Source organism: Vicia villosa, linkage group LG2, assembly GCF_029867415.1.
Source record: "Vicia villosa cultivar HV-30 ecotype Madison, WI linkage group LG2, Vvil1.0, whole genome shotgun sequence".
NCBI lineage: Eukaryota > Viridiplantae > Streptophyta > Magnoliopsida > Fabales > Fabaceae > Vicia > Vicia villosa.
Genome location: NC_081181.1, coordinates 204,933,636 through 204,949,113, shown reverse-complemented (window position 1 = coordinate 204,949,113; position 15,478 = coordinate 204,933,636). Strand labels below are relative to the sequence as shown.

The following is a 15,478-nucleotide window of genomic DNA, read 5'->3' as shown; positions in this document are numbered from 1 at the left end:
GGCATTAACTTCTGCTCAAACATCTTTGTCTAAGGTGGAATCCACTCCTAATGAAACAAATCAATCTTTGAATTCAGTCCAAAAAAGGATATAAGAGTTTGAAAAGTCATACAAATATTTTTTTAATGAATAAAAAGTCCTATTGGAATTATATTATAATTTTATTTTAAATAATTTATAAATCAAATATTTGAAAAACATCATCACTAACAAGAAGTATTTTTATTAGTTTAAACAATATTACTACATGATTTATTCATTATCTTGAGATGGAGAGAGAGAGAGAGTATATAGTTAGCTTCATTTCTATTCCAAAGATATATACTAAACACTAATTGACAGGTTAGGGCAAACAGTGATTCTCTCTCTCTATAAAACCCTTCTCCGAAAATCTTCTCTCCAAAACCCGGAAATTTCTTCTACTGCTTCACGACGACAATGGATTTGCTCCGATCAAATCTTTCCCGTGTTCGAATTCCGGAGCCAACCAATCGCGTCTACAAGCAAGAGTGCTGCTTGTCTTTCGACACTCCTGTAAATCCTCACCTCCAATCCCATTGTTTTTTTGTTTTACTTCAACAATTTGCTTGATGATTCTGTTATTGATTCTGTTATTCTAATTTGAAATTGAAATTGCATTTTGTTTTGTTCACATTTTGTTCTTCATTGTTGTAAATTTGATAGACTATGGGTTTGGATTTTTTTTGTTTTCTTTCAGATTTCAGATGGTGGGTTATTCATCGATATGTTTACGTTTCTTGCTTTTGGAAAGGATTATGTTGGTTGGAACTTTGAAAAGACTGGAAATCCGGTTTACTTGCATGTAAAGAAGACCAAGAAGTTGGTTCCGGAAGACAGGCCTTCAAAGAAACCTACCCTCTTGGCTATTGGTGCGTGTTTTATGGCATGATTGCGAATATTACATGATTGTTGAACTTATGAATGTTGTATATTGGTTTAGTTGTTGCTCATTATTGAGTCCTGTTTGGATAGACAACTTAATTGAGTATTTATAGCATAAACACTAATGATTAATGCATATGTATAAGCTATTTCTACGATAAAAGATAAATAAAATCGAACTGTTTTCATAGGCTATTTTGGAGAGCTCGTGGAAAGGTCTTATGAACACATCATAAGCTTTCTCAAACAAACTCACAAGTGGTTATGTCGGTTGATAAGTTCATATAAGCCAATACAAACTACGTGTTAGTTAATGTTACACATGATTGGTTTTGGTCCATTGGAGTTGTGTAGTTGTTGAGGTGGTTGCTTTTATTGATAACTCAGTTTAATCCAATGTGTCAATTTGTAGGTGTTGATGGGGGATTTGATAACAATGATGCTGAATACGAAGAAACTCATAATATAGTTATATTACCTGACTATGTTTCTCTTTCGTTTCCTTCTGTGGAATTGCCGGAGAAGGTATTTGTGTCCCCGCTGGATTTGATTCATAGAGATGGTCTTGTGCTGTGGAGAAGTTTAATTTCTATATATCATTTGATGGAAAAAATTTCAGGTAAGGTTGGCTGCTGATGCTATATTGCGAGATGCGGGTGCTGAGCGGAAGGAGCAAGTCTCAGCTTGGACTGCTGATCGGAAAGTTGAAAGTGTCTATGCAATGAATTTACAGCAAATTGACAATAGTGTTGTCATTCCTCCATCTGGGTGGAAATGTTCTCAGTGTGACAAGACAGACAATCTTTGGTTAAATCTGACTGATGGAGTGATACTTTGTGGGAGGAAAAATTGGGATGGAAGTGGTGGAAACAACCATGCTGTTGAACATTATAAAAAGACTGGCTACCCACTTGCCGTAAAGCTTGGGACTATTACTGCTGATCTGGAAGCAGCAGGTGACACTCTTCCAGCGAATTTTATTTTGACAAGCCTATGTTTTAAACTGTTTCAATAGTTTACTTGTTTGTTTTATATGGTCTAGCATTCTAGCCAATCAATTATGCAAGCCTGATTCTTAGTTGTCAAATATAAAGTCATAAACATGAAATTTTATGGTTAAGGTTAAAAGTTTTGTTACAAAACACTTTTCTTGTTAAACATGCTGAAAATCGGAATGAATATAACATAGCCAAGAGTATGCCGAACTAATGGTGGAGAAATATGTTGACCTTGACCCCATCTAGAACATGGGCGACATCACATAAAAAACACTAAATTATATTAAACTACACCATAAAAACTCTATTGTAAAGGCTCTTTGAGAGAATCAATATACAATCACACTATTAACTATAAGGTAACTACGATATCACATCTATCTTATTTATCTAATATTCCTTATAAGCAGAATATATTTTTTGCATAAATAATTATCAACAAATGAAAGCATTATGCAATATAATATGGAGCCCTACCTTACGTGGTTTAGGTATGTGTGTAGAAAAGTTGTAGAAGCTCCGGTAAAAGACTAAATCAGAAGAATGATAGTCTAATAATTGACGATAAAGGAAACCAAATGAAATTATGAGCTAGGCAATTGCTGAGTTTGTTGTCATTGTTGCTTGTCTCAATCATAAAACACGGTTTTGATGTTGCTGAACTTTATGAAATGAAGTGTTTAGTTTCAAATTCAGAAAGACTATAAATCATCATGCCAATCAAGCTTTTAGATAATGTTAGTGTTAAGGAAAAAATCATTTGAACTTGTGTTGTTCTGTTCATTTTGGTTGTCATATTTAGTGGAACCAAACGTAGCCTACTTTACCTTCCATTCCGTTTATGTGACATAGCATAAAACTCATGTTGTATTATGGTTTATTTCAACCTTTCTACCAAATGCTACCTCAGAGATGCTTATATTTTGGCGATGATAACCTTCACCCTTAATAGATTGAACTCTATACTTTACAATATGTATAGTCAATATAGTGCCGATTTATTTATTTAATTTGCAGTATGTGCTAATTATGGACAATATATTGTGGCAGTTCAGATGTTTTCTCCTATGCGGAGGATGAGAATGTGTTGGACCCACTTTTAGCACAACATTTGGCATTTTTTGGGATTGATTTCTCATCACTGCAAAAGGTTAATTCTTTATCTTAAATTAGTATTTTCCAGATGGTAATTGATTAGTTGACCGCACCCCGGTGTCTGGCTTCACGTGACAGGCTAATATTTTTTGATAGATTCTTCAAGCGTTATTTTATTACTTTTAAAATGGGAATATATTTCTTTAGAATGATTCAGAGCTGAGACGGCGCATCTTAAGATATATCACACTTTTTCCTTTAAATTTGATAAATATTTTGTATGGTAGCGAAATATCTGTAAAAGGTATGTTGTGGAATAAAGTTCTGCATTGGACTCATTCTACTTGTGCATGATTATATGCTTTATTTCCTTTTTGGCCTTTCACAAATGATTATTTAGATAATCTGGAATTGCAACAGTTGCAATTCTCACAGATCTAGAGCTTGCTCTTGGAAATAAGGAATGCATTTGTTTGGTCTAAGATACCTATTAATCTTTGGTGTGGTTCTGGGATTTGTTTGCAATTTCCGTTAGTGTGATTTATTATCTATCACATCTAAACTAAACAACGAAATCCAAATGGGAAACTCTCTCCTTTTGAGCCTGAGATATCAGGTTTTTGGGCAAGAGTTCGCGTGCAAGTTATTAATGGATGTTTAAGCAACAACATTTGGTGTATTACTCTATAATAAGCCTGTTTATTAAGAAAGTTTAATTGGATGTTTAAGCAATAAACTTTTGGTGTATAACTGTCTAACAAACTTGTTTGAAAGTATGCATATCATCAATATTGTTTTATGTATATAGTTCTCTCATATCCCTGCATTCTAATAATCAGACTGAAATGACGACTGCTGAAAAAGAACTCGACCAAAATACCAATTTTGAATGGAATCGAATCCAAGAAAGTGGACAGGAAGTGGAACCAATTTTTGGACCTGGATTTACAGGATTGGTCAATCTTGGAAACAGGTAGAGTTGGTTCTTGTTGATCTATACTTGTTATAATGTACTTGTTTGACATTTTTTGCTTCCTCATTTTTCTTTCTTTCAGTTGTTACCTGGCAGCAACCATGCAAGCTGTGTTTTCATCACGATCTTTCTCTTCAAGGTCTGTTCATGTCTCTAATTTTTATTTGAACTGCTTTGGACCCTGTTTGCAGTTACTTCAGTATTGTTATGATTGCATCTTAGGTACTATATAAACCAAAGTCTAAAGAAGGCATTTGAGGCGGCTCCTGCTGATCCAACTGTGGACCTCAATATGCAGTTGTAAGAAACTAGATTATTTTAATATGATTAAATGCTACTGCTACCCTTTTTCTGTTATGTCATGTTTTGTTGTTGATGTGTAAATATTCCATGGAATCTGTGTCACTATACTCTTCTATTTGTGGCATGGTAAAGTAATCATGTATTTGGTTATTAACACAAATAATCTATATCTATAACAGTAGTTATATATTATAGTAGAGCATTCTGTTTCATACAAAAGAAAATGTTTAGTTGTTTATTAATAATGAGGTACTTCAAAATTGAATTTTATTATTTAGGTAAAATTTCATAAGGGAAATATATTAACTATTCCTATTTTATCCTAGGACGAAATTGGCACATGGTTTACTATCTGGCAAATATTCTGTTCCTCAATTTGAGGTAAGTACCAGTATCGACACATCTCTTGAAAGTTTGCTTAGAATCTCCGTTATTTTTATATTACATTCTTTTTTCCAGAATGATGAGGACAAGAGCGTTGCAACCACTCCTACATCTGCGGTAAGCTTTCTAGAACTTTGTTGACTAAATTCCTTACTGAATTATATATTAAAGGAATTTCTCAGTGAGCAACAGCTATCCTTGAGTGTTTTTTTTTTTTGGGGTATATACTGTACCATCATGAATGTATAAGTTTTCATATATTGAAGGAATTTCTCAGTGAGCAACAGTTATCCTCGAGTGTTTTCTTGAGGGGGTATATACTGTACCAGCATAGGAAATGATAAGTTTTTAAGATGAGATTTTATCACAATGGTTTTGAATATGTTGCAATCGTTTTGGTTGACGACTTCAAGTGTCACTTGATAAAGTAATGGATTTATGCCATTGACTATCGTCACCTTTTCATACTCTATGTTTCATCTTATTGTTTCTCATTTTAATTGTTTTTTGTGGCCATTTTTTTGACTCCCAATTTCAAACATTAGGTGCAGGAAGGGATACCACCACGTATGTTCAAAGCATTAGTTGCTGCCAGCCATCCGGAATTTTCATCTATGCGGCAACAGGTATCTATACCAACTTTTTATTTTCTCAACATTAATTAATTTTGCAAGTAGAGCACGATATTATGTCTTTTGACTAGTCATTGTCCATAATTTTTGTGAACTCAACTGGAAATGTAGTCTAAAGCTTAGCTAGCATATATGGAAAATAAATATTAGTCACTTAGCCTTAGTATATAGCCATCCGAGCCCATAAACCAGTTGAAGATCAGAGAAAATATCAATTGATGCCCAAAGCATATCAGCCATGGAATGTTTGGCTTACTTACAGTCATTATCATAAGATTTTGGCGTTCTAATATTTGCGTTTGGTTTCTAGTAAGCTGTGTAGCAGATAATTATTAATGTTTTGATTCAACAAAAGTGGTTTCCCATCCATACTTAAATTTTAGTGACAGCATTTCTTTGCTATCTCTTCTGACCATTTGATCGCAACTGAATGTTAGGATGCTTTAGAATTTTTCCTTCATTTTCTTGACCAAGTGGAACGAGCTAATGCTGGGAAAGCTGAACTGGATCCTGCAAGGAGTTTCAAGTTTGGTGTTGAAGATCGGATCTTGTGTTCATCTGGAAAAGTTGCGTATAATAGAAGGAATGACTACATTCTTTCTCTGAATATCCCATTGCATGAAGCAACTAACAAAGGTTGGATTTCATTACAAATTTTATCAAACTGAGAAATCTTCGGGTTTTCTATTTAATTCTTACATATTAATTTTTTGAGAAATTTCAGAAGAATTGGAATTGTTTCACAAACTGAAAGCAGAAAAGCCTTCTGAAGGAAAAGAAGTGTAAGTTCAAATACCTAGGAATTTCTTTCATTTGCGCCCATCCAAGCTTTGCTTATTATATTTATTTATTGCGATAGGTCTGGTGATGAGATTGTACGTCCTAGGGTACCTTTAGAAGCTTGCCTAGCAAGCTTCTCATCTCCCGAGGAGATACATGATTTTTACAGCACTGCTTTGCAAGCGAAGACCACAGCGGTGAAGTAAGCAATCTTCTGAATTCCTAAGCTGTGTTAAATTATAATACTGTGCATGGTGGTTCATATTGTAAAGAAGTAAATAGGTTACTTTTTGGTTTCATGAGAAAGTAGGGTTTGTTTGGTATGGGTAAATGTTTTGGTTTTGTTTTTTGTTTTCGCTTTCAACTAAAATGTCAGCTTGGCAACTTTGGTTTGAGAAAATATTCTGTTTTCACTTTTGAAAATTGCTACATTATTTTTATTCTGTTTTTGTTTTCAAAGATCTGTATTGGAAAAATGAAAATATAAACGTTTTCTAAAACCAAACAGGTTCTCAGTCTTGTAAAGCGATTGTCTTTAGAGAGTAGATGACAACCAAGTGTAGCATTTCTTATATTGAAAACTTCTATTAAATTACCATTTTGATGCTAAAACACAATATAATCTGTAGATCGGCTGGTCTGACATCATTCCCTGATTACCTGGTGTTGCACATGCGGAAATTCGTTATGGAAGAGGGATGGGTACCCAAAAAACTCGGTACTTGTTATAGTCAATAAATCTGTTCTTCTAGATTATTCTTATTCGATATCGTTGTTATTAAGAGCTTTTGTTCTTTCAGATGTATATGTTGATGTTCCTGATATCATAGATATCAGTCATATGCGTAGCAAAGGTCATCAACCTGGGGAAGAGCTTCTACCAGATGGAGGTACGTAGTTTTTTTTTTGCTTCTGGAGATAATAAAGATTCAAGTAGGGTCGCTGAGTCCTTAATAGACTGTATATAGTAACATTTTTCATTAGTTGGTTCTCTACCATCTCACTAGTGGATTTTGCTCATTTGAGATGTCAAGAGACCTAGTTTTTAAGTTTGATTGCTCTGGTTGTTGATATAATTTTATGTTTTCCCACATGCTTCTAATCCAGGAAAAAACGATTTTCTACATAGACCCTTTTAATGTGTTTGCAAGGGTATTTCAGTTAACTACAAATTCCGAAATTCATCAGTTTCTGTGATTGTTGTTGTCATATATTATGTGGGCTAGTGCTTTTTGTTCAGCTAAATAACTTGAAAATTCTAGCTGGATTAATGTTGAATTTTTAAATTTGGATTTTGTTTTGTATGTTGCACAGTACCCACTGAGGATGATTCAGAAACACCTTTAGCCAACGAAGACATTGTTTCACAGCTGGTTTCTATGGGCTTTCACCTTATTCATTGTCAAAAAGCTGCTATAAATACATCAAATGCTGGAGTAGAAGAGGCAATGAATTGGTTACTTTCTCACATGGATGATCCAGGTATCTTTGTTTTCTATATTATGCGAAAGAGTTCTTTATAGCCAGATACACCTCTATATGCAGGAAATAATGAAGTATATTTGTTTATTAGATATCGATGCTCCTATTTCTAAAGGGCGTGGCTCTGAAAGTGTTGACCAGTCAAAAGTTGATACTCTAATATCATTTGGATTTCAAGACGACGTTGCTCGAAAGGCGCTGAAAGCATCGGTAATTTTCTCTTTTCATATTCTCCTATTTCTCTTATGGTATGCAGGATTTGGCTGGGATACATTGTCTAGAGATGTCTTTAACTATATCTAAATGGAAATAATTGCTCTGCAGGGTGGTGACATAGAGAAAGCAACAGACTGGATCTTCAGCAATCCCGATGCATCTGTTTCCAATATGGATGCTACTGCATCAAACACTACATCTGGTCCAAATGATGCTGACTTACCCGATGGAGGAGGAAGTGAGTTGCTTTCATTTCTTAATTACTTTTGTTATTGATGAATTATCAATCATTAATCAGCCAAAATTTTGCCGATACCTATCTTGGTTAATATTATTATATTTTATCTGAACTAATTAATATTTCTCAATATGGTTTTCCACAGAATATCGACTAATGGGAATTGTTAGCCACATCGGAACCTCAACGCATTGTGGTCACTATGTTGCTCACATCTTAAAAGATGGGAGATGGGTTATTTTTAACGACAACAAGGTAGGCGCTTCCATCAATCCTCCCAAGGACATGGGCTATCTTTACTTTTTTGAGAGGCTTAACTCTTGAATTAGATTGTGTCGAGAATCGAACTCTGAATATCTCAATCGTGTTGAGAGGCACACTGTGTTCTAAAATGGCACAACCTGTTAGCTACTTGTGCTGATGGGATACATTTGCCTCCTTTGTCTTGGTTGCTTGTTAAACAGGCCTCATTGGCTGCCTCTAACATTTGTTTTTTTGGGTTCGACTGAAATACACCATGTTAGGAAGTGATGATATTGATCTTTATAGAAAAAAAAGGAATTTGCAATACTGGTGTTACATTTATAGGTCTTTTTTTTTTTCTTATTTTTTTTAATGACATTGATTGATATAGCCATTCTCTTCAAATAGGACTACAAAAACAATCGAGCCTTATTTTCACCAAGCCCGGTTGTCTACATGGATCAACTTTTGCATCATACTGTTGTATTAGGACCATGATTCTATTCAAATCGTTAATCTCTAGACCTTTCTTAAAAATATCAACCACAGATAGATAAATCAATAATTAAAAATTTAAAATGCAATTTTCTTCATTTCTTTTTAAATTTCCCTGGTTTTGGTACCCTAGAATTTTAAATGCCGTGGTAATATGCAAGAAAATCTCCTAAAATCTAATTTTAAGAAATTATTGACTTTTAAATTTTAATTAAATATTTGAACAATTAATTGATATGTGATTCAATATTGCGATTTAATATTATTGAGTTGTATGGTGTCTTTGAAAAAAATGTTACTTAGAGAAAGACTTAAAATTGGGAGAATCAAATTTTTGAGCAAATAAAAGTAAGATTAAAATTATAACTAAGCTTTAACTAATATTAGCAGGATATCCATACCGTACGCGTGCATTGTCGTTTTTGCAATATAGTAACATTTCATATTATAACAAAAAATATTCAGAGTTGAAAATATTTAATTCCATGATCATTTCAATCTTAATCTTCTTTAAACGTTTAATTCTAAGATCATTTGAGGATGTATTATCGAGTTTAATAGTCAAGATTTGATTAAGTTCTAAGTCAGTCAAACACTATTTGTTTAGTAGGGGTCGCAAGACAGGCGGTGGCTCACCGGACCGGTCCGTTCATCCGCTAAAAAATGACGTATTGGGTTGGCATTTTAGACCCGCCGCCCATTAAAGTCTGCTCTGTTAAAATCCGCCGTCCCCTTAAGCTTGCTCCGTCAAAGTCCCCTGTCCGTTAAAGTCTGTCTCACCTATTCGTTAAGCTTGTCTCGCCTTAAACCCGTCCTTTTTTTAGTTAATTATAATAATTCAAATTTTTGATAGTTTTATTTTATATATTTATTTGTAAATATATGCAATATTTTTTTAGGTGAAATTTGTTTAAAAGAAGCTTTATAATTTTTTTTTTTTTAAAAATAAGTGAAATTTAATTGAAAGGTAAAAAAAGACTATTAATCTATTAAAAAAATGGAAGAAAAATATCTGTTTTGACGGACTTAAGGCTTGTCCGCCCCGCTCAATTTTATGCCCATTTTACTTGGCGGTCTTGTCCGCCCCGCTAGTTTTTTGACAGACTTAAGGCGGGGTGGGCGCGAGTTGTCTATTTTGTCACCCTTAGTTTTTAGTACAATATCTGCCAAGTGACATGTGACTTGGACAAAACTTAGAACCTTATTTTGTAACGTCTAATTATTGTCGATGAAGTAGGCATACAAAACTTAGAACCTTATTTTGCAACGTCAAATTATTGTTAATGAAGTGGGCTTTGACACACATATATGTGAGGTTTTGGAGGATTTAACATGCCACCTCCCAAACACAATGAAAAGACCAAAATGCCCAAAATATAAAATTCACAATATTTTCAAATTTATGTGACATTTCCGCATTTTTCAAATTTACAAGCGATACCGGGAATTTGGAGGCGTTACTGGAAATTTAACGAAAACAGTAAGAATTTATGGTATATTTGCGAAATTTACGGTATATTCAAACTAGGAATTTCAAAATTTCCGGTAATTTTAGAAAAACATATACTGGGATTTTTGAAATTTACGGTAGTTTTAAAAGTTTTGAAAAATACCGGAAATTTCAAAATTTCCGATAATTTGCAGTAAAACATATATCGAAATTTTTGGTAATTATAAATGTAATTTTTGGTAATTTGCAGTTTTTCTAATTTTTCCTTTTTTTAATTGTTTCAGTGAGGACTAGAGGCAGAGACAATACAGTAACCGACAAGACCGTTGATAGAGTAACACCGACTCGTGTTAGAGACGAGGAGACACATGCTTCAGAGCTTAGAGATGGACGCCGTCCTCTGACCGGTTCTCATCGGAAACGGTTGGCGGAGCAGGAGGCGCAATTTCGCCCCCCGCGCCGTCAGAGACATGCAGCTATCCAGGAGCCTGCTATTGAGGAGCCTCCTGTTGAGGAACCTGCTGTTGAGGAGCCTGCTATTGAGGAGGCTGTTGTTAAGGAGCCTGTAGTTGAGTAGTTGGTGGAGGCTCAGCCTGAGGAGGTTGTTGTTATTGAGGCTGTGGATGAGGTGTCTCCGACCGATACAGAAACCACTGCCAGGGCGTCTACTGAGCCATCCGTGCACGCTGATGTAGGGTTTCCTAGAGGACCTAGAGACGTGACCGTGCTCATGAGATATGCTGACCATATCGATCACCGGATATGGCAGTGGGAGGTATATATATATATATATATATATATATATATATATATATATATATTTGTAACTATTTAATGATTAATATTTTACTTTATGCTACTGTGTATGATAGTTTGCTTATAATATTTTAATTTTGCCTATTACAGGAGCGAGGAGAGGTGAGGACCGCTTCACATGGGTCGAAGCTGAAGGACTTCCCGAGGGATCCTATGCCTGGGACAATTAGTCGTATTGTTAGAGACTTTCGCTTGCTGGAGTTTTCTTAGTGCTCCCTTACCATGTTGGATGCCTATTTGATGTCTGCTTTTGTTGAGAGATGGCACCCAGAGACATCATCCTTTCACCTTCCATTCGGGGAGATGACAGTGACACTCGATGATGTAGATGCTCTCCTCCACATCTCCATTGTTGGTACGTTCTTCACACCTCCTTACATTAACCAAGCGGCGGCGCTGCACTTGGTTACAGAGGACTTAGAGGTATCTCGGGAGACGGTGTATGATGAGTTCTCGTATAACCGTGGTTTACATCCATCTGGTGTACTATTAAGTTATAAATAGCAGCAATTGAAATAAGTATCATAATGGATGTAATTCTAGTGACTGGAGAGAAGGTATCAAAGAAATCTTCATTTTCTCTTTGTCTAAAACCCTTGGCTACAAGGCGAGCCTTGTATTTCTAAATAGTTTCATCAAGTTTTAGTTTCTTTTTCAAAACCCATTTACAACCGATTGGTTTGCAACCAGGAGGCAAGTCTACTAAGTGCCAGGTCTTGTTAGATTCTAGAGAATCTATCTCATCACTAATGGCTTCTTGCCATAAGTCTGCATGCAGAGATGACAATGCTTCTTGAAGATTTACTGGATCTTCTTTTACATTATAGGCTGCATAATCATGCCCATAGTCTTTATAGACTCTTACTCTTTTACTTCTTCGAAGTTCTGTTTCTACATTGTCATTGCTTTCTGTGCTTTTTATCACAGGATTGTGACTCGATTGAGTGCATCACTATTTCGCATTTAGGTCATAAAACCTATATTCCTTATTGTTTGCTGCATACCCAATGAATACACATTCGTATGCTCTACTAGCGAGTTTAACTCATTTCGGATCCGGAATTCTGACATAAGCTAGACAGCCCCAAGTTCTCAAATAAGACAAGTTTGGTTGTCTTTTCTTTAATATCTCTTAAGGTGAGATCTTAATTGTTGACTTAGATATTCTATTCAGGACATAGCAAACAATCAATAAAATTCCCCCACCAGTGAGGTGCAGCACCAGAATTTATCATTATTGCAACAACAAGTTCGGTAAAAGTTCTATTATTTCTTTCTGCTTTACCATTCATATCAGGAGAATATGGAGCACTCGTTTCATGTACAATTCTATGTTTGACATAAAAGTTGTTGAATAACCCAGAATCGTATTCAGTTTCCCTATCACTACGAAGTCTTCTTACTAAATTGATTCTCAATTTCAGTTACATACATCTTAAACATGTCAAGCACTTCACTTTTATTCTTCATTAAGTAGACATAAGTGTAATCAGAGCAATCGCCAATAAAAGTGATAAAATAACGTTTACTATTTCTAGTTAAAGTTTCATCTAATTCACATATATCAGAGTGTATAAGATCTAAGGGATTAGATTCTTTAATAATTGATTTATGCAAAGTCTTAGTTATTTTAGCTTGACTACAATATTCACATTTATTTGAATCATTGACATTTAATTTAGGGATTAAGCCTAAGTCGGTTGTATTAAAAATAACTCGCTTATTGTAACACCCTTCTAAACCCCGCGGAAATTAATCAAATTAAATCAGAGTAACATGCACCAGGGCGTCACAATTCAATATAAAAATAAAACAACATCAGTCGTATGTGTTGAAGCGGTAAAACGACAAGCAACAAAAGTTTTGGAAATATTTATCCGGGAATTTATCGTGTCCACAGAGATCAGCGCTACTGAACTGCCGTTCGACGGATTCTTAGTTATGAGTTTGGGTTAAAATGGGTTTAGATGGTAAACACGGAAATTTAACTTATGAACATAAAAATAATTCATTCTTGATAGAGAATAACTTATCTGGTTTGAATCTAAACTACTCCTCACAAACTTAGATTTATCACTCCGCCGTACTCAATCTACAATACTCATCAGAATCACCACATATCCCTCACATCAATGTCCATTTCTGCAACACCGACGGAAATTCAACTATATTGCTCTTTCGACGATGTCTCAACCGATCGAACAACACAGAGACATTAAACTCAGATATTAAGTGGATGTTAACCCCAATCCTATGTCTAGAATCAAAAGCTAACAGATATCCCCCTAATCAAGATTTGTGATGTCTATTTCTACAACAACACAAATCTAAAGCATTCAAGCAAAAAGATCAAGAAAACACCCATTAAGATTTGTAAAGCAAATATATTATACAACTAGTACAAAGAGTAACAAACATCCATGGGTTTAGAGTATTTACATACAAACTCACCAAACGAGAAATACAAAGAGAAGAGAAGAAGAGGAACCAAACATTTGTTGGTTTGTCAACACCAATCGATGAGAAATTCGACCTCCGATCATCCGATTACATGCTCCAATGGTGTTTCCAAGCCAAATCTACCCAAAAATGACCTTGGATGAGTTGGGGTTCAAAAATACCCAAAACATAACCTAAGAAATCTGATTTTCGCCTATTTATACAATTTTGAGTTCTCTCCAGCGCGCGTCGCGCGCAGGAGCGCGCATCGCGCCCAACACGCGGACTTGAAAAAATAGCTTTTAGTAAAAATGACGTAACTTGAGAACCGTAACTCCGATTTGTGCCCGGTTCGAAGCGTTGGAAAGCTTATTCAATTTCCTATCTAACAATGACAACATATCAACCAAATTCGTGATTTATTATTCTTTGATTTTGAGCTTTATTCGCCGAATGAATTGATTCAGCCGCTCAAAATCGCGCGTTTGAAGCCGTGTCTTCGACACGTTATTGCTCATGCTCCAAATACGCAAGAATACCTACAAAAAGAGTAGAAAACTATCAAAAAGTATAAAAGTGTATGAAATTATATCTATTCACAAAGTATACGTATTTATACACAAAACGGGGTATTATCCAAACGTTATTAACAAAAAGTATCGATAAGTGCCACTATTTACAAACACAAAATAACTACATTTTGGCACATAAAAACTCTCCCCAACTTGAATTTGTTTGTCCTTAAACAAGGCCAAACACTTAAAGAATCAAAAGTAAAAATCCAAAGAATCAAGAATCAACAAGATTTGGAAAAACGAAACAATTGTACGATTCAAACAAAAACGCACAAACAAAGTAAACACTTACCACAATCCTACAACGAACATGAAAATGAAACGAATCCTAAGTACAAAAATCATACAAAACATTCTAAAACAAAACAAGCTCAATCACGAATCACGCCTAGCAAAAACTAATCGGTAGATGAAAAACACCAAAAGGTGAGGACTTTGAACACTCATCCAACAATCTTGCAAACAAAAGACAAAATTATGCATTCATCTAAAAATATTATTGAAAATGCAACGGGACGAATCACAAGGGCTTTCACGGTTGTAATGTGGCTCGGTTAACAAACAAGTGATAAGTCCTAAAGCTAATCGAAACAAAAACTTGCCTAAACCTAAGGGAGTAATTACTTCCACAAAGTTTCAAACAATGAAATTCCAATCAAACTTCTTCTTCATCACATGTTTCACACCAAACACAATACTTATTAACACAAATCTTATTCCAAACTCTTTTTGATATTTTTTTCTTCAAAATTTTCTCTTTTTTCTTTCTTTTTCACACATTTTTCTTTTCTTTTCTTTCTTTTTCACACATTTTTCTTTTTCTTTTCTTTCTTTTTCTTTTCACAACCTCATATCAACCACAATATAAATGGGTAAACATCCTCTCCCCAACTTGAATTCAACCACAACATAAAGTGAATACTCCCTACTTTCTAAGGCAAGGTAAAAATACAACTAAACATCATAGTTGAGGGTTCAAGAAAACAAAGAATCAAACATCCATAAACAAATGAAAACCAAACGCTCCTAGACAAGCATTAAGCAAAAACAATATGGATATTGACAAAAAGGCTCAAAAGGGGTTACTAATGGTCACACACTCACAAGGTGAATTGATATTTGGCTATGGTAGTTGTGCTCAAAATCAAACAAGTGCCTTGATCACTTTCGTGCATTCACAAAATCAATAAAAACGAAAGATTAAACATAATAATATCCAGTTAGAACAAGAAATGTCGGTCTCTCGCATATATACACAATGGAAAGCCACCTCACATTTATGGTAAAAAGGATAACTAATTGTGATTCATGAGCAAGTTATGCAAAAAGAATGAGTAATATGAAAATTTGTACAAATGAAAAGTCTCATAAACATGCTATGCTATAGAAAGCGATAAACGAGTACCTTGCGACGTACAAATTTGAACAATCATTACCGCACAACCGGCATGTTGAA

General features: G+C 34.8%; 1 protein-coding gene across 1 annotated transcript; it reads left to right on the top strand.

Moving 5' to 3' along the window:
* The first annotated feature begins 286 nt into the window (after nucleotides 1–286).
* LOC131653674 (ubiquitin carboxyl-terminal hydrolase 14) lies at nucleotides 287–8,792 on the top strand. The gene is made up of 20 exons (XM_058923930.1): nucleotides 287–534; nucleotides 719–890; nucleotides 1,316–1,428; nucleotides 1,523–1,859; nucleotides 2,957–3,051; nucleotides 3,836–3,969; nucleotides 4,052–4,108; nucleotides 4,192–4,269; nucleotides 4,599–4,653; nucleotides 4,732–4,773; nucleotides 5,202–5,282; nucleotides 5,726–5,924; nucleotides 6,013–6,070; nucleotides 6,148–6,270; nucleotides 6,698–6,786; nucleotides 6,869–6,958; nucleotides 7,383–7,550; nucleotides 7,642–7,760; nucleotides 7,875–8,004; nucleotides 8,150–8,792. The coding sequence occupies exons 1-20, from the start codon at nucleotides 439–441 to the stop codon at nucleotides 8,326–8,328; spliced, it is 2,415 nt and encodes an 804-aa protein (XP_058779913.1). The 5' UTR covers nucleotides 287–438; the 3' UTR covers nucleotides 8,329–8,792.
* The last annotated feature ends 6,686 nt before the right edge of the window (nucleotides 8,793–15,478 follow it).

Bases quoted from the DNA above. Each gene is read 5' to 3' on its own strand.
- LOC131653674 (XM_058923930.1), top strand. From the start codon at position 439: ATGGATTTGCTCCGATCAAATCTTTCCCGTGTTCGAATTCCGGAGCCA. The intron at 3,970-4,051 runs GTAGAGTTGGTT...TCTTTCTTTCAG, and splicing joins TTGGTCAATCTTGGAAACAG to TTGTTACCTGGCAGCAACCA. The intron at 4,109-4,191 runs GTCTGTTCATGT...ATTGCATCTTAG, and splicing joins TCACGATCTTTCTCTTCAAG to GTACTATATAAACCAAAGTC.